Genomic DNA, 23,972 nt, shown 5'->3' with positions numbered 1-23,972 from the left:
GAATCCACAACAAGAAACGAGCCATGTAACATATTGTCAGAAGCAAAGAGGGCAATAAGAAAGTCGGTAGCCGAAGTGGCTCCGTCTGAGGGAGCTGAAGTGGCTCCGTCTGAAGTAAGAACTATCAATGTACCTGTGGGAGAGGGTCCTGGAGGTTCTCCTGTGGAATCGATGTCTGGCAGCAAGTTGCATAACACACCATCAGAAGCAATAAGGCCACCAAGAAAGATGTTAGATGAAGTGGCTCCATCTGATGTAAGGACTCTTGATGTGTCCATGAAAGAGAGTCCTAGAGGATCTTCAGTGGAATCAACGTCAGACAGGAAATCTAGTAACACACCACCAGAAGTAATAAGGCCACCAAGAAAGATGTTAGATGAAGTTGCTCCATCTGGGTTAAGAACTCTCAATGTGTCCATGGAAGAAAGTCCTGTTAGATTATTGGTGGAATCAATGCCAGTAAGCAAGTCAGGTAACACACCATCAGAAGCAAAGAGACCACCAAGGAAGACAGTAGCTGAAATGACACCATCTGGGGTAAGGACTCTTGGTGTGTCCATGGAAGAGAGTCTTGGAGGTTCTTCAGTTGAATCCATGCCAAGGAGCAAGTCATGTAATATACCGTCGGAAACGAAGAGACCACCAAGAGAGTCGGTAGTTGAAGTGGCTCCATCTGGGGTAAAAACTGTTGATGTAGCCATGGAAGCGAGTCCTGGAGGGTCATCAGTGGCATCCAAGGAGAGCTGCTCGGGTAATACACCATCGGAAGCAAAGAGACTACCAAGGAAGACGGTAGCTGAAGAAACTCCATCTGGGGTAAGATCTTTCGATGTATCCATGGAAGAGAAAACTGCAGGTTCTCCAGTGGAATCCATGTCATGCAGCAAGTCATGTAACATACCGTCGGAAATGAAGAGACCCCCAAGAAAGTCAGTAGCTGAAGTGGCTCCATCTGGGATAAGAAATGTTGATGTAGCTATGGAAGCGAGTCCTGGAGTGGCATCCAAGGGGAGCCGCAAGTCGGGTAATACACCATCCGAAGCAATGAGACCACCAATGAAGACGGTAGCTGAAGTAACTCCATCTGGGGTAAGATCTTTTGATGTATCCATGAAAGAGAGTCCTGTAGATTCTTCAGTAGAATCCATACCAATTAGCAAGTCGTGTAACATACCGTTGGAAACGAAGAGACCTTCAAAAGAGTCGGTAGTTGAAGTGGCCCCATCTGGGGTAAGAACTGTTGATGTAGCCATGGAAGTGAGTCCTGGAGGGTCTTCAGTGGCATCCAAGGGGAGATGCAAAGCATCAGAAGCAAAGAGACCACCCAGGAAGACAGTAGCTGAAGTAACTCCATCCGGGGTAAGATCCATGGAAGAGAGTCCTGCAGGTTCTTCAGTTGAATCCATGTCATGCAGCAAGTCATGTAACATACTGTCGGAAACAAAGAGACCCCCAAGAAAGACAGCTGAAGTGGCCCCATCTGGGATAAGAACTGTTGATGTAGCTATGAAAGCGAGTCCTGGAGGGCCTTCAGTGGCATCCAAGGGGAGCCACAAATCTGGTAATACACCATCAAAAGCAAAGAGACCACCAAGGAAGATAGCACCCAAAGTGGCTCCATCTGGGGCAAGAACTGTTGATGTAGCCATGGAAGCGAGTCCTGGAGAGTCTTCAGTGGCATCCAAGGGGAGACACAAGTCGGGTAATACACCGTCAGAAGCAAAGAGACCACCAAGGAAGATGCCTGATGAGGTGGCGCAATCTGGAGTAAGGAAATTGTGTCTGTGTTGGTGGTGTAATTTTTTTCACACATAAAGCATGATGGGCAATTTGGTGCGCGTATATATGGTTCAGTCGCTGTCTTGTTCTTTAAATTACAATATTGTATTGACACTTCTTGCGCAGCATAATCACTTTCTTGATTTTAGCTTTTTTATTGCTTGAACATTCTACAACTGCCATTGATGTTCTGTGAAGGTGCATAAATTTGTAGGTGCTACATCTTAGCTTGCTACATGCAACCATGTCAGATGCCTTCTGCAATGTGCTATTCCAGTTGAAATCCATACACTTCCTTTGGAAGACATGATCTTAATCTTCCACACCGGGAGTGCGAATTTCACTACCCCTGTGTTGGGAGATTAGGGTCGTAATCTTCCATAGGGTGTATGGATTTTGACTGGAATAACCCAATATTTATGTTTCTCATTTATGTGTCATTCTGTTTGGATTCTATGATGTCATCACTCTGCTTGAATCACTCTTCTGCGCACTCTTCAGAGGTGTCCTTTGTGCACCTGTTTGTCTGTGTACACAAGTCTTCAATAATGAGCCACATGCCAGCGAAAGTTTCCGGTGGAACACATCCAGAAAGGCTCTACACGCCCAAGCAGCTTGCCACACATGTGCACTCTTCAGCATCATATATATATTTTTAATGTCAGGTCTGTTTGGATCCAGGGTTTGCATTCCACGATGTCCTGCTTGAATCACACTGCTTCAAATGCGTCTTTTAAGCACAGTCTGCTCTCTGCTTATAAAACCACATGTCGGAGAAAGTTTTGCATGTTTATTGGTGGAACACAATCTTGAAGGGTGCCATTTTTATATTTTGATTATCCATGAGGGATGGAGGGTATTGTTTGTTATTATCGTTTTAGGCTGCTGGGGTAAATTTGCAAGTCACACCAATCCTTTATTTGCGAGAATCCAGGGGGATTCCCGCGCACTGTCACACATTTCTAGGCCTGTGCATGTACATGTCGGTGTATTTGTGTTGTCTGTGGTGTTTTTTATTCAAGTTGTTCTAATTATATGAATACCTGAGTGGAAGAAGGGCCCAACTCCAATTTTTTACAAAAATGAGTCTGACCCAGCATTTTATTGCCAACAGACTGTTCTTCCTTGTGTGTGAAAGATGAGTCAAAATCCACTCTCCAAATAGTCTTCCATGTACACTTAATCATGGTTTTTATGGAAGAAAGGCCCAACTCCATGGAGATGGGCCCTTCTTCCACAAATATTGGAATATAAGAGAAATTTTGTTCACCCATGAAATCTGCTTTTCACTACAATAAACTTTTTTGCTAACATATTACATGCTTCTACTTGTGCAATTAATGGATAATTATCAAATTTCTGTGACACATCTGCTCACGGAACTGGAACTTGCAGTATATTAGTGGAAGAAGGGCCCAACTCCAGCTCGTATTAAGACCTGTACCGTTGCCATGGAAACATCATATGTAATTTCGAATATATGTAGTATTGTATGTTCATGTATTAAAGGTCCCCTGAAGATGAAAACGTTCTGTCTATAAAACTTTTCCAAATATTAAGTTTTTTCTTAATATCTCAAAAACAGTTTTGATGGAGTTGGGCCCTTCTTCCACTCAGGTATTCATATCAGTAATATTGAAATGCATGTGTTGGTTGATTGTAAATGTAGTTAAAGAAACAAACTAGGAAAAAGCAGGCTGTCAACTCTCGCGCATTCTGCGTACTGTCTGGGCACTTTCTCACACTTTCACGCCAAGGTAGTAAATCTTGCGCATTGTTAGTGTAGTTTAAGGAAAAAAATCATACTCTGGCCCCACCACTTTTTTAGATTTTCTTACACCCTGTCGACAAAAATCAGGGGTACAGTTTTAAAATTTTCCACCCCGATACACCCCTGTTTGACAATGTATCGCACCTATATAGTTATTCCAAAAAGTTGACAGCCCTGGAAAAAGTCTGCATGTTATCCCTTTAACCCCATGAGAACTACCTGCCGATTGACCAAAAAGAAGTTTTATTGTCGATTGGACCAATCAGGTAACATGGTTAGAATAATTTCACCACACAAAAAAAAAAATTGGGGTGAATTATTTGCAAAGCTCCATTCTGATTGGTGATTAAAGTGAAAATATCATGTAAGTGACCAATCAGAAGCAATGTTAGATCGGCAGGTAGTGCTCAGGGTTTTTTTATAAAATTAACTCTCATATACTGTGAATCTTGTTTCTACCATAAAGTTATCCTTAGCAATGTGCATGGCAATGTTTTTAAGGAGTACCCAAAAGGTAATTTACTTGCCACCATGTTTGCTTCATCTCTGTTGCCATGGTGATGATGGATCAATTGGAGGTGTGGTTTATTCCAGCTGAAATCCATTGACAGCCCATTTGGAAGACATGCCATTAATTAAACTCCTGCACAGGGAGTGCAGATTTCAAGTAAAGTCGCCCATTTAGGTAATTCACAATTGATACTCTCTGTGAGAAGAAATTTAAGGTAATATCTACCATAGGGGGTGTATCATGGATTTCAACTGGAATAGCGCATTTTATGGTTACACCTTTTGTGATTATTTACAAAAAAAGACGGACACTGATTGGTGAATTATGGAATGACTTACCTGTATGTTTTTACATGATTGTGCAATTTTACCAAAGTGTTTTTTATGTGGTTGTAGCCTGTTTTGTAAAAAGGGGTTTTATGTGGAATCTATAAATATGTTTACCATTGAGGGCGCTATAACCTCCGCAAGTTGGTACAGTGATGTGGTATTCAATTATATAGTTGAATAATCAGCGATCGTCCTCAAAAAATTGAATGTTCTATACCTAAAGGTGGTTGCGATGGAAGGAATGATGGTTTGGAGGATTTTATGGTTGGACATCGTCGTTGGGCAGGAAAAACCTCCTTTGTACTTGTGGCCCTTGAACATGTTTAAAACAAAACTGCCAATAGGTTATATAGGAGGTTTTGCTTTAAACATGTTCAGGGGCCAATGACACAGAGGTTTTTCCTGTCCAACAACAACCTGTAATTTCACTGATGATTTGTTATTCCAAAGGTATATTCCATAGGTTTATTCCAAAATATGTAGTTTGTACATTGAAAGTAAAAAAAAGTGAAATTGTGACAACTTTACATTGTATGGGGGAACAACACCAGTTGACAAGATACATGGAAGCATAAAAATATGGCGTTGTGGCATTGAAAAACCATTGTTTTCTTCAGAAGATCATTCAGCCGTAGTAGTATACCATTGGGCATTACAATTGTGCAAAAAGTAGAAATTTGAGAAAAATTGAGGGTGTTAGCAGTGGAGCAAATCACATATTATGGCTTCAGTGCTGGAAGCCAGTGGGGATTTTGGAATTTCAATGAACTTGCTGAATTACAAACCTTTTAAAAAGAGTGGTCACATAAAAGGGTATTTATATATTTTTAATATGAAAATAGTTATTGATGTTGTTATGGCTTTTTTATTTTCCACAATGTTTTTCCACAAAGAGCATGGTTTTAAGTTCTTATAAAAGTGCACTAACACATGATTTATTCACTTTTTAAAGTTATTTTTCAGCCTTAACCCGCTAAATCAATTCCCTTTCCCTTATCCTAAATGTCTAAATGTAACTGAAATTGTCAATGTCACTAAGTCAATGCAATTTTTGAATAGGAATCAATTTTTGCAGATTTGTACATCTAGATGGAAGATTTTAGGAAAGTGTGAACATGCATGTGTCGTTATGAAGCAAAGGGACATTCGTTGGATTCTTCATATGGGTAGAAGATGTTTCATTTTATTGCCATTTTGTTATTAAGTGTTATGTTGATTGCTGTTGATTATTTAGACTTTCCATTATTTGGACTCATGACCAATTTCATCATGATTTATTTGGTACTAATCATATTCATCAAAGTGCAAATATGGGCTGTTACAATTTTAAATTCATTCACTGCCTGTGGAAGACATGACCTTAATCTCTCTCCCACACAGGGGGGTTTAGATTTCAAATGGAATCGCCCATTCAGGTCACCCCATTTGAAATACACTCCTCTTGTGATAAGGTCATGTCTTCCATAGGGTGTATGGATTTCAATCGGAATGGCCCAATGTGATTACATAATGTAGGACCATCTGTGGTAAAATGTTAACAGATTTTATCTATGGTATTTTTTCCACATAGGTGAGACCTGCAGCTGCACCCACTACCAAACCAGGCGACGTCCGGGCCAAATCATCTGCTACAGCCAAGCGCCCTCCTGCACCTGGCAATCCCTCCGAAGTAGCAGTTATCGATCTGACTGACGACGACGAATCCAATAGGGCTAATAATAGCAACAAGGGCAGAGTTCCGCCTCTAGTCCCTGTAAGAACTCCGCCTGCCACACAACCTTCCCGTGTAGCGCAGCAACTGGCCGCTAAGAGTCCGCCGGTTGCGCACAATAGAAGTACACCACCAAGGACTAGCGCGCCTGTCCAAAAACAACAGCCCGTGCCTAACATATTGGCACGAGGTAACAAACCCGGACAGCCGCAGCAGCCTGCATCCAGTCGACTCGCAGAGTTCACACAAGTTGCTCAGCAACAAGGACAGCAGGTGCAGATCCTGCAGAATGTGCCAAGGGGGCATGTTCCTGCAGGGCAGCAGACATTGCAGCAACGGCAAATGCAACAGCAGCAGCAGCAACAACCGCAGCGAAGCATTGCCACCCAGCAGGTGTCCCCGAATATAGTGGTGTCTCAAGCCAGGGTCCCTCCCATGCAGAGTAGAACTGTCACTGTACCCAGTGGGGGCACTCACCAGATAGTAAGTCTTCCCGGGAACACACCGACGGGGACCTTGCCTGCACGAGGCGTGGCCCCGATGTTGCAACAAGGTGGTCAAGCGCAGCAGGTGCTACAGCAGGTCATTCAGCCGGGTCAGGCGGCGCAGATCATCCAGACTCCGGCTGGTCAGGTGGTAATGACCCCTATGTCGTCGGGTGTGGCCACAGTACTGACCACTCAAGCGGGTCAAGTTCAGTATCAAATTCAAGCTGTAAACAATCCTACTATACAGCAGATGATACAGATGCAGCAACAACAACAACAACAGCAGCAGCAACAGCAATCTACAGCAAGGACAGCTCAGGTTATCGGTACTAGGTTTACAGCACCTGCTGGAACCTCACCAAATATACAGCAGGTAAGACCCCGAGTCGAGATAGTAGTCTTGGTTCCAGGAAGCTTCCTCAATAAACAAACCATCTGGCAACAGACTCAGGGGAGATGTCGCTGATTGGTCAATTTTTTAACACCCCGTTTTTGGTGTTGCAGGTGTAATTTGCTTGTTTTTCTTGAAGAAGGCAGGTTTTCTGCTTGGAAATTGGACTTCAAAGATCACCGGGCATTGTATGCGTATAATTTCCACTTCTAGGTTTGCAATTTGGCCAATTAAAAATTAACTAAAGCTAAAAATGGGTGTTAAAAATTGACCAGTCAGAGACAGCTCTCTTGCAACTCGCTGTTGCCAGACATTTTGCTCAGGTGACAAAGGCGCCACATTTTGGAACCAAGACTGTTAGGACAGGATCATCTTAAGGTGGTACTACACCCCTTGATAAATTTGTGACTATTTTTGCATTTTTCTCAAAAACAAATAACACACTGGTAAAAAAAGTTATGTATATTATAGGGGCAAGGAATCCAGTTACTACACTGGAATTTCAGTGACTCAAGACAAGTAGTTGTTGATTTATTGATCAAATATTGGTTTTCCCTCATTTTTGACTGTAACTCCACAACTGTTGTCTGTGCTGAAATAAAATTTCCAGTGCAGTAGTTGTAGTCCTTGCCCTATAATATACATATATTATTTGTCATCATCACTGCGCTATAATGTTTGAGAAAAATGCAAAAATAGGCACAAAATTGGCCAGGGGTGTAGTACCACCTTAACGGTCCAATTCAAAAATACTTTTTGTCTGCACTTTCAATTTCTAAATATTTCATGCTGTTAGTAGTATCTTGCTTTTGTTTTGAAGAAAATATACACAATCAATTGTTTATGCAAAACTGTGCAAATTCCTTGAGGTTTTTTTTTTCAATGTAGCTGTATTTGTTGCATATTCATAACTTGCATATTCTGTCACTTTTAATGCATATTCATGATGATTATTAAAGTTACCTCTGTGCATTATTCATGAGAACTAATCGCTCTGTCCCTCAGTGGTCCTTTATGTGAAAGATACTGGAATTATTGTGCTTTGGAAAATATTTGGTGACAGAAGCAGGTTTAACACAAATGAGCATTGCAATTTTATTCGCTGTAGAAGTGATGATGTAACAGGATTAAATACCATAGCAATAGGTTACAATTTTTGAATAAATCGCACTGCAATACCATAGATGTCAAAGAACAAAAGACTTGGATTGTTATTCTATAGAATATTCATATCATGCTGATCACTCGCATCTGTAAGATTTTGTATCTTTGAAATGAGCGGTATTGTATTCAATATATGATTGCAGACATACACAGTTGATGAGTGCAACCTGCTTGTAGTGCAGGGCGATATATTCAAAAATTGTTTTAACCTTTTGCTGGTCACCCTTACATGGTTCTGACATATTGGGTAGAGCCTCAAACTGGTAATAGACATGAAAGAAAGAATTGCATCACTTTACACAGTCAATGTTATATGACTATTTCAATTCCCATTCATGCATGCTGCCAGATCAAGGCTCTACCTTCAAACTTGATGACCATGCAAGAAGTGAATGGTAGTTAATCCTGTTACATCATCACTTCTACAGTGAATTAACAGCGCAATTTTGAAAGCAAGATTGAAAAGCAAGAACAAAATCAACAAAATAAAATGTAAGCTTTTTACACAAACAGACCAAATTTTAAAACATTCATCAATGATTGGTTCTACATAGTATACCGTAAAAACTTGATAGTTAGCATATGTGCTTACTATCGAGCGCTTTTAAAACATGCAAACATGAAGTGCCCCATCCACAAAAGTATAAAGGTTTTGACCAACTCATTTATACACATAGTTATACAAACAAATGAACCTGCAAATTTCTGTCTCAACCCCATTAGCTCAGTTGCTAAAGCGCCGGAACTTGGTACAATTTCATGTTTTCAAAAGCGCTCGATAGTAAGCACACATGCTAACTATCAAGTTTTTACGGTATACACTTTTCTTTAGCATAAATGCCTGGATTGGGTAGTAAAAATTCAAAGAACAGACCTTTCAGAATAGGTAGTCATTAGATCGGGTAGTAAACATTTTAAAGAACTTTTGCCTTGACTTTCAATCGAACTTTTTAGATAATTCTTTTATTTGTATGACTGTAGAAGGTTTATAGTATCACTATGTGAGCCTATTGTTTTAATAATTTAATATTTGCGAGTTTCAACTGATTTTGCTTGATTGCATCACATATATGCTTAGATTGGGTAGTATACATTCTAAAGAACTTTTGCATTGACTTTCAATCGGACTTTTTAGATAATTCTTTTATTTGTATGACTGTAGAAGGTTTATAGTATCATGTGAGCCTAGTGTTGAACCAAATGTTTTTCTTCCGTACTCTGCTTGCAGCTCACGCAGGGATTCTTCCAGGTGAATTTCTATGTAGCGCCCTCTCCATTATTTATGTTGACAAGCAAAACCAGGCTTTGATTCTTCTGTCGCACCTATTCCTACAATACATGTAATAAGTCACAAGGGCCTGATTGGAGGGTCTAATGATAGACCCGATTCTAGAAATTCTGTATTCAAAGGAATATTAAAGAGGAAGCCCCGCCAGAGCAGTTCTTCTGAGGTGATCAGAACCTGCCTGGTTATCACATTAATCAGTAAGGTAATTTCTCATTTTGACAGGTGCTTATTGATGTTTTACTGTTAGTACATCAATTAAAACCTGTCAAATTTAGAGATAACTTTGTCAATGATTAATTTGATTACCAGGCAGGTTTGGTTCACCCCAGAAGAACTGCTCTGGCAGGGCTTCCTCTTTAAAGACTTAATTATATCTCATAATCCAAATTCAAACAGACCAGTTACAAGCCATCTGTATAAGTTGGAAATTGAAATGGCAAGAATCTAAATACAGGAAATGAACAATTTGTGACTTGGTGCATGTTTCTTGGAACGGAATGGAACTTTATACAAATCTATGACAAAAAAAGTGGACCTAATTCACCCTTGTATGGTTCCGTCATGTTGGATAGAGCCCCATCAAACTGGTAACAAACATGAAAGGAAGAATTATATAACATTACTGTAAGTTACATAACTTGTTGAGGTAAATTTAAACTGGTCACACAACTAAGAAAAAAATTTGACTTACTCAAATTTTTGTCCGTCATCCGACAAGACTTTTTCAAGTTACATAACTGTTGTATAACTGATTCAATTCCCAATCATGTATGTTGCCAATTTTAGGCCCTACCCAAAACTTGATGACCATGCAAAGGAGTGAATACAACATTCAGTGCCACCAGAGGGGCAAAGAAAGCATTTCCTCCTGGTGCTGTACCAAAGCTCTTACCGTGAATAGATTCTACTTTGATTGGCCTTGATAGATAGGGCTAGGGAGATGAGGGAAGTCTGGTCTTGCATGTTCAACTAGTCTTATATTGCAGTAATTATGTCTTCCATGGTGTGCAACCAATGTATTATTTATACTATAGCTTCATTCTCGTCCAAAGTGAATGCTGTTTTCTTTTTGAATTGTCGTAAGCACTTGAGTGTATGATTGCTTCTATTTGATGTACACCTATATAGTTGTAATGTTTTTATCATTCTCTTTATTTACAATCCAAAAAGTACCTTTTTATCTTGAGAATTTTTCTCTGTTTTGTATCCAAATGTTGGTATCTATTATGCACTGTCCTGCATGTGGTCCACCACAAGGATTTGTATCGTTATGTTTCTTTTTTCTTTTCACATCTTGCATGCACTGTTCTTTTAGGGCAATCATGTTATCCATCACAGAGGCAACACTGCCGGACATCCGCCTAGGATGACAGCCCACAATACACAACAAAGGCTGCAGCAGCCACCCCCTTATCAACAAGTGCAACAGAGAAGGCCAAGTTTTTCTGAACCTGTGAGTTTGTCTGTCCACCTGTCTGTCCGCCTGTCTGTCCGCCTGCCCTTGCTCTACCTCTGTTTGCTTGCTGCCCTTCTGTTCCTTAATCCTTGCATTGATCATTTATAGAAGCATCTACACCTTTTTATCTGCCGCCGTCCCTTGCTTGCTTCTTACAGTTTCCTTTCCTGTAATATTTACCAGGTCTTATGAATATTCACAAGGTCATTTTAAATAATGAGGTCAAATGGATAAATATTCATCAGGTAATATGGATGAATAGTCATGATCTTCTATCCATCTTTGATACAAACAGACATTTTGTAGTCTGTTTGTAATTGTTTGCTTCTTAACCACAAGCTGCTTTTATCTTCATCCACTTGGCTATTCCAGTTAAAATTCATACACCCCCTGTGGAAGACATGACCTTAATCTTCCACACAGGGAGTGTAAATTTCAAATGGGGTTACCTGAATGGGTGACTCCATTTGAAATCTACACCCCTTGTGTGGGAGATTAAGGTCATGTCTTCCATAGGGGTATGGATTTTAACGGGAATAGCCCATTTAGACCTTCATCTTGAGATATCATTTATGTCAGTAGAGCCGTGAACTTCATTCCAAGTTCTATGTGTATCTGCCACTTGGCTCTTTACTTGCTGCTCTTGCATATCGTTTTACTCCTTTTGCATGTTATCTTCAGTAGTTACTGCACAGATCTGCATAGTCAATACAATTCAAAATGACATTTCTGGGAAGATGAACCCATTATGGGAAAACAAGGGGAGTCTTGAGCATATTGTTTATCAACATTTGGGAGATATGCTATATAATCTTTCATTTGCAACAATATACAGTTAGTGGAATCTCCTTTCTTTTTATTCGTGTGTTACACACCAATTTCACACATTAATTAACTAGAAATTACAAAAGTGTTAATATTGGGCAATTCCATTTAAAATCCACACTAACCCTGTGGAAGATTATGGAAATATCTTCCATAGAGGTAGTATGTTTTTCAAATGTTATTGGTCAGGGTTAATCATTTTGAGACTCATACTCCCCCTGCATTATGGCTTTACCTATATATCTTCCACAACTGGAGTATTTCAAATGGAAGTTACCAAAATGTCTTTTCTATTTGAAACTCATACTCCCTCTGTGGAAGATATTTCCAAAATCTTCCACAGGGGTGGTGTGGATTTTAAATGGAAATAGCCCATTCTGATTTGTCCGAATGCATAATTTAATCAGTTTGAAATGTCATGTTGACTTCTGCTGACGTGCAACTTACATCAATCATATTGCCTTCCCGAACCTGTTGCTTTGTAATTGCTTCATGCTCTGATTTTGAGCCTTTACTACTTTGCATTAAGCATGTTGAAGCTGTGTGCAATTCCGTTCTTTCCAGCTGCTGAGCTAACATGTGAGCTATTTCAAGAACATGGAGGTGATAGTCTTTTCCACAATCTTCAGTTCTATCGCTGAATATACTTTCTGCTTTGCATATTGCTTCATGCTTTCTTTCCTGCTTCCTTATCTTGCATATTTGACACGATCTGATCCTATATGGCCGGAGGCAGGCGATGTAAAATTGAAGTCTGATGTAACGTGAAATCATGGTATATTCAGTGTAAGATGGCACATGACCCAGTTCTTTTTTCACTTGAATGTCAATAATTTTGTTACAGAAAAGGACATGTTCAAGTTATGGCGACATTCACTAAAGCTACTACACATTTTCCAAAAGTTTTGTGTACCTATTTGATCTTTGTCTCCTTTGGGGACCCGTGTACTTTTCCAAAGGTCATGTGCCATCTTATAGTGAACGGACGTTTTTTATGTTATGATTTCATTATCAAGGTAATTATGGGTTGTTTATGATAATGATAATGTGCGATTCCCCTGAAGATACAGAAGGCTTTGGATAAAAGAATGAGTGGTTCAATCTTCAGTTAGATTCAATAAAAATGTCTTTGCTATCCGCATTCCACAATACGTATTGCCTCCTTTGACCCGAGTGGATAAGATCATCACATACATACAGTATATCCTCTAATATAGAGGGTGCATACCACTAAATCCGACTGTGAAGCGGTTTCCGGTAAAAGTTTATCACGATTATAGTCCCAACTTTGCATAAAAATTGTGCAAAATCGGTACAATATTAACAATTTTATAGTGTTGCAAATCGTGTTTTGCTAGAATTTGTGAATGTGATCTCTACTAATTTGAACAGAAAACGCGAAAATTTGAGTGATGTTTACGATGATGAGCGCATGAACACACAAGGTCAAAACGTGGTTAGCAGTCGGACGTAAACACGGGAAAATCAGGTCTTTTAATATAGCGCTATTTTTCTCAAAAAGTAGACCTAAAATATGGTGTCATTTTCAGATATGTTATGCAGAATTTTGTTCTGATTAAGATGATATCAAATATATATTTCAAAGTAAGACGTAACTCGACTTATAGCCTAAAACGTGACCCCTATTTTGCACGTAAAGTCTATGGAAAGCTATTTTGTGGCATGTTACCCTAGATGTGGGGCGTGAAATTTTGCGAAAAGGGGGCATTTATTAGGGGTCATTTTTCTACAACGATAATTTCCTGAAAAGTTGTTAGTTAAGTTTAAAAAATCTTGACAAACTATGAACTTGGGATCAATGACTTCCGGTTCACTTCTGGGTGTACAATGTCATTTTCGCCACGACCAACAAAAATAACCGATCGTGTGTAGAGCGTGGTAAGCTTCGAGGAGGGGCGTTTATTACTATATATTAGAGGATATACAATATTTAATATTTGTTTACAAAATAAACAACGCAAGATAAAATCAAGATTGCATCATTTTAGAACCAGAACTGGTGCATTTTAATTTCGGATACAAGAGAAGAGGAATTTCATATTTATAGACCCACAATCGTAGCATGGATCTTCAATGGAGTCATCACACGTGGCTTATATGTATAGCATGTGACTCATCAGACCCTATTGTATGCATGCATATTATGGAATCATGTTTTGAGTAGATACCATCAATCGTGGTTATAAAATCACTGTTGCACTGGTCTGTTGCATTGAGGACATGTGTTATTTAAATGTTATACACATGTGGGCAATCCAAGGTCAAAGGTTTTGTATTATTTGACAATATTTTTAGTGATAGGGTTTTGTCTAGAAATTTAAAAAAAAATGCAAAATTATAGGCTGTTTTGTAACATAATTAACACAGGAGCTCTCTGGGAGTCATTTTTGAGGGCATTATCAAAGTTAAACTTGATATTTTGTGATGTTGTAATACTAGTGACATCTTCTAATTTGAAAATTGCAAGTCACTTTTTAAATTTAGGCATTTTCTTACCTACAACCTTTTGTAACTTGAATGAAACCAATTTGACATTCTTTAATCTGTTGCTACTAAAACATGTAGTTCTAGTGATAACCTTTCCTCATACTTTATTAGAATACTTTGCATGCCTGTCTTCCCTATTATCCCCATCGTATAATTCCATCCTTGTGTTGTTCTTTCTCTGAAAGAAATTTCATAAATTTGTTTGGTATTAAGCATATATGAGTAAGTATTCAATTACAGGCATGAGATTTGCGTTAAACCTGAAATCAAGTTTTCTTGACCAAAACCCACACATTTGTATTTATTTTCCACCAATTTTGAGATGTTTTTGTTCAATGTCACACACTTTCTAGTTTTCCATAATGTTAAGATTTTCTGGTTTTTCCATTCACATGCCTGCAATTAGTATTGATGTAATTTGTCATGTTCCCAAAATCCTGCCGCGTTGTTCACATGTATGCACAAGAAGGCGTATCCTCAACTTTTTATCATCTTGCCAGATGGCCAGGTCAGACCAGCTGTTGTCGTTCACAACTGGTCTACCAATGTATCAACTTGCCGGGGTATTCCAAAAACATTTTTCCAAGCTTGTGATTAATTATTTAGTGATTTTGCAACCTTTATCTTAAAGCCATAAAATACAATGTTGATTGGAAATTTTGTTATTTTTTTTGCATATTTGTAATGTTTACACATGTTGGGTTGGTGCTTGGACATAATTTGAATCAGCCAGATTTGTAGGATAAAATGCAATTTTGGATTATTATCATAATTGCAATTATACTGACTATTAACCAACTCTTATAATATTATTTATGGGAAAGAAGAACAAAATCAAAATTTGACAGAAATCGTATATTATGGCTTTGAACAAATCCCTATATGGCACATTCCAGTGTTGATCGTCAGAATCTGAAATATCAGATTGAGATTATGACCATGTAACTATTGTATCATTGCAGGGAACTGTGCATGCGATAGCTGCACCACCACCAGCACAAGCTGCCGTCGCCAATAACCCAGGACAAACAGAGGTGCAGAAACAGATTGCCAGCATACAGGCACAGATAGCTCAGTTTGAGGCTTTGGCTCAGGGTGTGCAGCAGGCTGTACAGAAGCTTAAGGTATGGTGAAAATTGTGTGTGGAATTTTTTACTTTTATCACTGACTATTAATGCGATCTACTAGTCACATGACGGGCACATTTGATAATGACAAGATGACTGTTCATTGGTATACTCTTCGACTACTACTAGGGAACAGCCAAAGTCCTGCAAAGTATAAGACTACATGTAGTGCAGTTTAGAGACAAATCGGAAATTTATCCAGACTTTATTACTCAATGGACAAAATTTAGAAAGTTTTTGTTTCTCCTCTGATTAATTTATGATCAAGGCAAGGCATTTTGTGGCTAGAATTATCAACCTTATCTAACATCATTTAAAGACAGTTAGAGACAACTATTGTATTTTTCATTATTTCAGCAATTAGTGGTGTACATGCCTGTATTTTAAACACCAACAGATTTCAGAAAATTATTTGGTTGCTTTTTAGTGGAATTTTGTGATTTGAGATGTACATGTATAGTACTGTCTTTTGATATATATCCAAAGTATACATACACCCCATATTTACTTGATGGACATAATTTGTTGAATTTCTTGATTACACAGGAAGAAGACGCTCCCTATGAAAGGCGGAGGATAGAAATCTTGAAGCAGTTACAGATGGGAAATCACAGTACCTATAAGACACAGGAATTACACATGCAAATAAGGCATATTCAGGTAAACCCTTGGTTACAACATAAACAATAACCATTGTAATAATAGTGAACAAATTACCATTAGCCCTTGATTTAATTTTTATTACCGTATAGACGAATCCGATTTCACACACTCCTACACCTCAATGGCAGCCATAGCCGCAACGGGGACCCAGCTATCTCACCTAAAATGTGAAATGATGCGGCCTTGAAGGGTATTTTAAACTGCATTCTATCACCCGTGTTACACATAGACAAAAGAATGATGACAGGTTACAACACAAAAGAATCTAACATTGAATTTTAAGCGGCTTTTTAATGGGGCAGTCACAACACCAGCTTGGTGCGCCGGGGACCCAAAAATGGCCGACTAAATCCTGACCATGACTTGGCTCATTGGATTCGTCTATATGTTCCATTAACCGCCCAAGCCCCTATAAGTGCCCACCCAACGATTTTACAGGAAGCAAAATGTGATGCGATCAAGGAAAATGAGTCGGATGTCGATCAAAATCAAAATTCAGTTTTCAATCTCATTATATGAGCCATTTTCAGAGCTTATTTTGCTGAAAATCCCGTCATAATTAGACTTATGGTTCCAGAAATATAGCCATTTTAGTGTTACTGAGAACAATAAAATACAAAGGAAGTTGAATACTATTATTGATTATATCTCAAAATCAATATTCCCGACATCCGACTCATTTTGCTTGATCGCATTAATGTGATATTATTAACCGCCCATCCAATAGTGTCAAAATACTTCCTTTAAGCTTACCTATCGAGTAACTCTACATGCATACATGTGGGAAATTGAGCCTTAAAAATATCGTAAATGTGTGCTAAAAGTAAATTATGATGCTATTTCATAGTGGGCAGATGTATAGATATTACTTGTCAATAGTGACCTGCAAATGCTTGATGTAATTCTGACTTCAAAATCGTATTTTATTTGCCGGCGGTCACCATTTGATGCCAACAAACCTGGACATTTCTGGACACCATTGTTTTGAAGGCGCACTAACTGTAACTAAATACTACAATTGAAGACCAAATTAAAAAGACTAGACCAAAAATGCCGTACTGCGCAGGTCGGCAACCAGTCACGCCGTGCATTTGCCCTAACGTCAGACGCAAACTAGTCTTTTAATTCGGCCTTCAATTATATCAGATGGTGATTGATGACAATTTAACAATGTAAACAAGTACCGTCGGATCCGTAGCGGTCGCTGCGGGACAAGGAATTCAATTTTGCAGTTATGGTGTCTTACAAAAATTTCGAAAAAAAAATTCGAAAAAAAAAAAATTTGAAAAAAAATTTCAAAAAAAAAAAAATGCAAAAAAAAAAATTTCCCCCAAAAAAATCTCCATTTCCTTAATTCTCTTCAATTTCCTTAACTTCCCTCAATTTCCCCTCATTTTCCCAAATTTTGGGACGAAACTCTTTTCCAGTATGGGGCTGGTATAGGCCCTCCCCCTCACCAAGTACCATAGCCATGCGACAAACAATGTAGACGTAACAGCATTTTTTAGCGTTTGTTACCAACGGACTAACAGACTAACGGAGAGACATGGTGACTTATAGAGCTGCTACCCGCAGCTAAAAATAAGCGCCCACCCAAAATGACTTTCTTAAGCACCCTGGGGAATGGAACAAATATGGTAATTTTTGTTGTATCTCTCACCTACCACAGAATGAACAGGCCCGTATTCAAGGAGAAAGCAAAGCAAAGGTAAACCATCTACAGCAGTACCAACACAGTAAATATCAGCTACAGCAGAATTTGCAGCAACTACAGCGACAGCAGGCTGTACAGCATAGTCAACAACAACAACAGCAGCAAACTGTACAGCAACAAATTGCCCAGGCCCAGGTAACAGTTCTTTTCTTTCTTTTTACTCTTAAAATGAAATGTTAAACAGTATGTGACCCATTTGTAAGATCAGATATAAACCATTTGAAACATGAGCCAGAAATACCACATTGTTTTAATTTGTTACTGAGAAGACTGGTCGATTGTGTCAAAAGCCTTCTTGAGATCAAGGAAGATTGCACCAGTTACTTTCCCATCATTCATATTTTAAGAATGTAATCAAAAGAATCTAAAGGGGATGTAATATCAATCCCTGTATGATGTTTATGAATTGGGTTGATTAGATGCGACTTTGTAAACTTGGGTTATTGATTGATTTCTGCCGTACACCCTACACTAATATGAATTTAAAGTTGATACATGTTTTGAATCCTTCATTTTGCCACATGCAGGTTAGTCGACAAGCTGCCACAGCCACTACAACAGTCGCCTCCCAGTCCAACCAAATGGTTGTCCGTCGCCACCCAGCGCCACTGCCAACCGTGTCCAACTCATCGTACACCGTGAACTCAAACGCAGCGCCACCTCCGAAACCGTCTCTCAGTATTAGCAAAGTAAACCAAGGTATAGTACTCTCGTGGAACATGAACATGGACACCCACGTACACGCAACTATAGACTTCTACAATCTGTACGCCTATCAAGAGACAGACGCCCCTCCTAATACGAGCTTGTGGAAGAAGATCGGAGAGGTGAAGGCGCTGCCGCTTCCTATGGCGTGTACGCTGACACAGTTTCAACCGGGTAGCATGTATCACTTTGCAGTGTGTGCCATCGATATCTATCACAGAACAGGACCATTCAGTGATCCTTCCAGTATCAACTTGCCTGTAATGTGAGGGGTGATAACTACAAAGTGTCGCATGAGTGCAAGAAAATCGCATGTGCAATGGCTCCCTTATGTTAGATTTTGAAATTGCATTTGCAGACGATTCCAAAAATTTGGAAAAAATTTGCTGACGATTCCAAAAATTTGGAAAAAAATTGCAGACGATTCCAAAAATTTGCAGACAATTCCATAAATTTGCAGACGATTCCAAAAATTTGCAGACAATTCCAAAAATTTACAAATCTTGAGAGGCGTTGGGTATTAAGATTGTTCATCAGTTGATTAAAGTTGCTGCTGGATGCATCTAAAGTCGCACTACACACAGACTTGACATCTTATCAGTGCGACAAATTTTATATGACGAAAGGCAGCTATAGCACACACGACTTTCTTGCACTCACATGTCCTGTTAAATATGTTTGGACCAGGCTGAAAGGAAATGCTCAACAGTATTGTCATTATTACAGTGTAGAATGTCAACCTTCTGTGGAACAGTATTTTTGGATAGTTATAGTCATGTCATAGCAATGAAAGACATGCATTACTTGTGTGTACGGGTATCGAAAAGGTTATTCGCGAGGTGCTTTTGGCTCTTTGCACAGTCATCTGAAAATGAGCTTTTACATGCAAGTGTGCGTTTTGTTATTAAGGCATTCTGACATGTTGTGTTAACGCGTGCAAGAAAAACAGAAGTGCACTTTTGCGCATGTGTTTGCACAGAGAAGCTCAGTCATTTTGGTAGCAAGATGGGACTAGACGAAAGATCGATGCAGGGGGTCAATAGGTGGCTTGGCACTCTCCAACACATCAAGTGTATCATTCTCTCCAGCAAATATGCAGATGTAACTTTGTTGCAATCACAGTGCTTTATGCACCTTGGTGAATATGGTAATCACTTAGGAGCCCAAGCAGTCTCATAGCCTAAACATTCTCATCGCGTAAGACATTTTTCAGCATCCAGTGTGTACATCAGTGAAGTCTTACACTTTGCCCTCGTGAATTGAGGATACAATTTTTCATACCCAAAGTGCACTAGTTTAATCATCAAATGTGCATTTAAACTGGCATTGTGAGATTGGAATGTTTTGGAATCTTAGTGTATGAATGGGAAAGACAACACAGTAATGGGAAATTCCATTTGCAACCCATACACCCCCTATGGAAAACATGAAATTAATCTCATACACAGGATGTGTAGATTTCAAATGGAGTCGCCCATTCAGGTAACTCCATTTGAAATTCGCACTCCCTCTGTGGAACATTAAGGTCATGTCTTCCATCGGGGGTTGTAGGGATTTTAACTGGTATATCCCAAATGCCATCATGACCAGGAAACCTTTGACCACTCACTACCTCACAATGGGGAAATGACATTATGGACTGTACTTGCTGCAAACATTTAGACTTAGTGGTTTGATCCTTCCTTTTTTTAAATTGGAAAACAAAAATGTGCTATTTAATGTTAAATTTGTTTCGGCCAGTAAGAAATTGTATTCAAAACTTAGCGGTACACACACGGACTAAATTGTAAAGAAGTAATGCTTCATTAAAATGCCAGTTGTGTGTATGCATAGTAAAGGCATATCTGTCCGTGAAGAATAAATTCTGTCCCATATTTTAATGTTTTCTGTTCAGTTTAGAGGCATTATGTATATAAGTATGTTTACCGAAGGACCGCAACATCTACTCGGCACTCCTTGATCTACATACCTGGTCAAAAGTAGTTGAACAATATTCCCGTTATATTTGACATTCTAAAATTTTGCTTTCTTAGGTTTGAAATCTGAGCACTTTACAACTACTACACCCCACCTCCCCTACCAATCAATCAATCAATCAATCAATCAATCAATGTTGGGTGTATCTAGGGGGGGGGGGGTGACCAAATCAACAGTTTGGAACGTTGAACGGAGAAAGGGGGGGCACATTTGAAGTACCTATGTTGAAGTATTCCAACAGTTTTGTCTGGGATTGTAGATCTATTTGTAACACATAACAACTTGACATGCAGGCAAGTAAGGGCCATGTGCCATGTTACGTTACAGCTTGCCAGACCTGTTGCATTATTCCGGTTGAAATCCATACCACCCCTATGGAGGACATGAGCTTAATCTCCCACACAGAGAGTGTGAATTTCAAATGGGGTTACTTGAATTGGTGATTCTATTTGAAATCTATACCCCCTGTATGCAAGATTAAGGTAATCTTTCACAGGGGATGTATGGGTTTAAACTGGAATAGCCTATTTACAGCGCACAATAAGCGATATCGGCATTTAAGTACTAATGCATTGTGGGATGATTGTGACAAATTTTGAAACAGCTGAAACCCGACAAAATATCAAAAAAATTGGGCGTTTTGGGGTTTTTTTAATTACAGAATATTTATATTTTACTAAAAAATACAGCGATATCGCTTATTGGTAGCGGGCAAATGCCAGATTTGAGCTCTGCTGCATGAGGGATTATATAACTTATTGCAAATTAGCTGCTCAGTGCCAGAAGTGGGTTTACAAGTGCAATAGCTGCCCTGTAAACATTTGGTAATTTACACAAAGTACATTGTACTCATCTACACATGGCAGCTACTGCTCTTACCTACTTCTGGCACTGAGCAATCCAAAGTGTGTGCACAGAGTATGCAAATATGTGCGCAACAGCGCAAGGTGGATTACTGAGTAATATGTTGAATAATTTGGATCAGTCCATAATTCGAACCTTGATTAATCATGAGCTTTCTGTGATTAGCCAGAATGAAACGCCACCATGATACTGTTGACCATCTTGTCTAGAAAACACGCCGCGTTGATATGGACTAGAAGTAGTGCCACTCTGATAATTTGTCCCCTTTTCCAAGTATTAATATTGACTCTTTAAAATTAAGGATACTGCCATGTTTGATAATATCATTTGATGGGTCAGTATGTGTGTGTACGTTTGTATCGCTACTATAGGAACAGCAAAGTCCAGAAACTAAATTTTTGTCTAGAAAATGTAGCTGAATGTCCAGGAAACTACATTTTTGTCCAGAAATGCTCAGAAAGCACTATTGCATTTCTTACAGAGCCCCCGATTGGTTAATCACATGATTTAATCATCCAAGTAACCAATCAGAATAGAGCTTTTAGATCGCTTAGTAATTATAAGCTTAAAGCCCCATCAACCCTTGTGACTGTTCTTATCATATCTCTGATTGGTGCAATTCATGCTGCAGGCCTCTTCGTAACCAATCAAAATAGTTGTATGATAATTCTGACAGTTTTCTGGACTTTTGCTGTTCCTAGTGTATGTAAGTATAAAGTATGTATGTTTTGATGTTACAAACACTAGGATCCACAACATGCTCACCTACCAGGGCATAGTTCTTTAACCCCAATACATTTGTACATTCATTGAATAACCTTAGCAAATTTTGGTACAAAACTCATACTCGGCAACTTGAGGTCAAATTTTACACTATGAGTGTTTAATTGAGGTTATTGAACTGTGCCATTTGGGATGAGGCCATTGTGGTCCATAGTGAAACAAGGTGCTGAAAACCAGAACCGTTTGAATCTAATTCATAACTTGTATAGTTTTATATCACTCTGAACAAGATCTGTAAATAGTTGATTGACGAAACGCTTCTGTTTTTTATCAAAGAAAGCGCACAAATTGATCGTGGTAACAAAGAGAAATTTGGGCTATTTTAGTTGAAATCCATACACCACCTATGGAAGACATGACCTTAATTAATCATCTCCCACATTCTTTTGGATAACCCCATTTGAAGTTCACACTCCCTGTGTAGAAGATTAAGGTCATGTCTTCCACAGGGGGTGCATGAATTTCAACTGGGATGGCCCAATAAGGTTGTCGAGTAGGATATTTGTATACTTTTTAAAAAAGTTCATTGTGTAGTTATATAGATGATGACAATATAAGTGTAGGGAACAAACATGTTTTATGTGCAAAGATGTTGTGCCATATTTTTAATCGAGTAACTACAAATAATTTTTTGTTTTTGTCTTGGTTTGTTGGTGTTTTTTTTTGTTTTTTTTTGGGGGGGGCAGAAAATGGCATAAGTTCACTCGAAATCATTCCCAGTTTGGTAAGAATTGGTTACAAAATTTTTTTTCGTTGGAAGATCGCTGTGTTTTTGAATAGGGACAAATAAAGACTGGTGCCAATTCTTACTAGTTTTAAACAATAAACATGTGTACATGCAATGCAATTTATTGATCACAATTGTTTTTGTTTGTTTTCTGCATGCTGTTGGTAACAACCCATATGGGCTGTTCCAGTTGAATTCCATACAAATTTCAAATGGAGTAACACATTTAGGTAACCCCCATTTGGAATTCTCACTCCCTTTGTGGAATATTAAGGTAATGCCGGGGTGCATGGATTTGATCTGAAATGGCGCAGTACTCCTCACATTCTCTCCATGGTTAACAGATTCATCTATTTTTGTGCTCTGAATATGATGAATTCCTGATTGACCTTTGAACTTTATTTATAGCTTTTGATTGTTCATAATAATAACACTGCCAATGACAATGTTATAGGGCTTAATGCATGCAATCAAAAAAGGGTTGCCATTTTCAGAGTTCTGGAGTCCTGGTAACACACATAAAAACTCTTACAGATGCTTAGCTTAACAATTTAATTGGGGTTTATCTTTTGGTATTAGAAAATTTGGTGAATTTGTCAATTGTTCTATTTCTGGAATCTGGACTCTGAGATTTGAGTGTTGACTGCTACGCCAGAGTCAGGGATTGGTTTCACAGTATCAAAACTCAAAGTAGTCTTTGTTCAGTGTAACTTTACAATGGGTTCCTGTTGGAAATCATCATCAGTACTTCAAGAGACATTGTGAAAAACAGGCCTACTTAGAATTCCTTAGAACTTACATGAACTTTGCCCAATGTACGCGATTCGTCAAATTAAGCTATGTGAAATCAACTTCTGATGCAACTAATCAAATTCTAATATCATCTATAATGTGGGGCATAAGCACAGTATCTTTGGACAACATGCCAACTACTGATCATAATCAAGGCAAAAAAATGATAAATGGACTATTTGCCCATTCCCAAAATGCACAGCAGTCACTAGGACCTTTATCGTTATTGTCATCCCGAGTCACCTAATTTCCAGTGCATGCACAACATGTGGCCATCTTTCCTTGATCCCTATCTTCAATCCATTTCGCTCTTTCTCTTGCCACATAGGCCAGCATGATTATACATACATGTATAGGCTTTTTAGCCTGGCATGGACATGTAGTTTGACCCTGGGCCCT

At 38.8% G+C, this 23,972-nt stretch overlaps 1 protein-coding gene across 1 annotated transcript in view; it reads left to right on the top strand.

The window, feature by feature from the left end:
* The window catches only part of LOC140164953 (uncharacterized), a 38,173-nt gene extending 18,420 nt beyond the window's left edge, over positions 1-19,753 (top strand). The window contains exons 5-10 of the mRNA XM_072188353.1: positions 5,961-6,962; positions 10,748-10,885; positions 15,184-15,345; positions 15,895-16,008; positions 17,681-17,860; positions 18,253-19,753. Of these exons, the coding sequence (XP_072044454.1) occupies positions 5,961-6,962; positions 10,748-10,885; positions 15,184-15,345; positions 15,895-16,008; positions 17,681-17,860; positions 18,253-18,699 (2,043 nt within the window). The 3' untranslated portion in view covers positions 18,700-19,753. The remainder of the gene's footprint in view (positions 1-5,960; positions 6,963-10,747; positions 10,886-15,183; positions 15,346-15,894; positions 16,009-17,680; positions 17,861-18,252) is intronic.
* The last annotated feature ends 4,219 nt before the right edge of the window (positions 19,754-23,972 follow it).

This window comes from Amphiura filiformis, chromosome 11 (genome assembly GCF_039555335.1).
Source record: "Amphiura filiformis chromosome 11, Afil_fr2py, whole genome shotgun sequence".
NCBI lineage: Eukaryota > Metazoa > Echinodermata > Ophiuroidea > Amphilepidida > Amphiuridae > Amphiura > Amphiura filiformis.
This window is presented reverse-complemented; position numbering and strand designations above follow the sequence as displayed.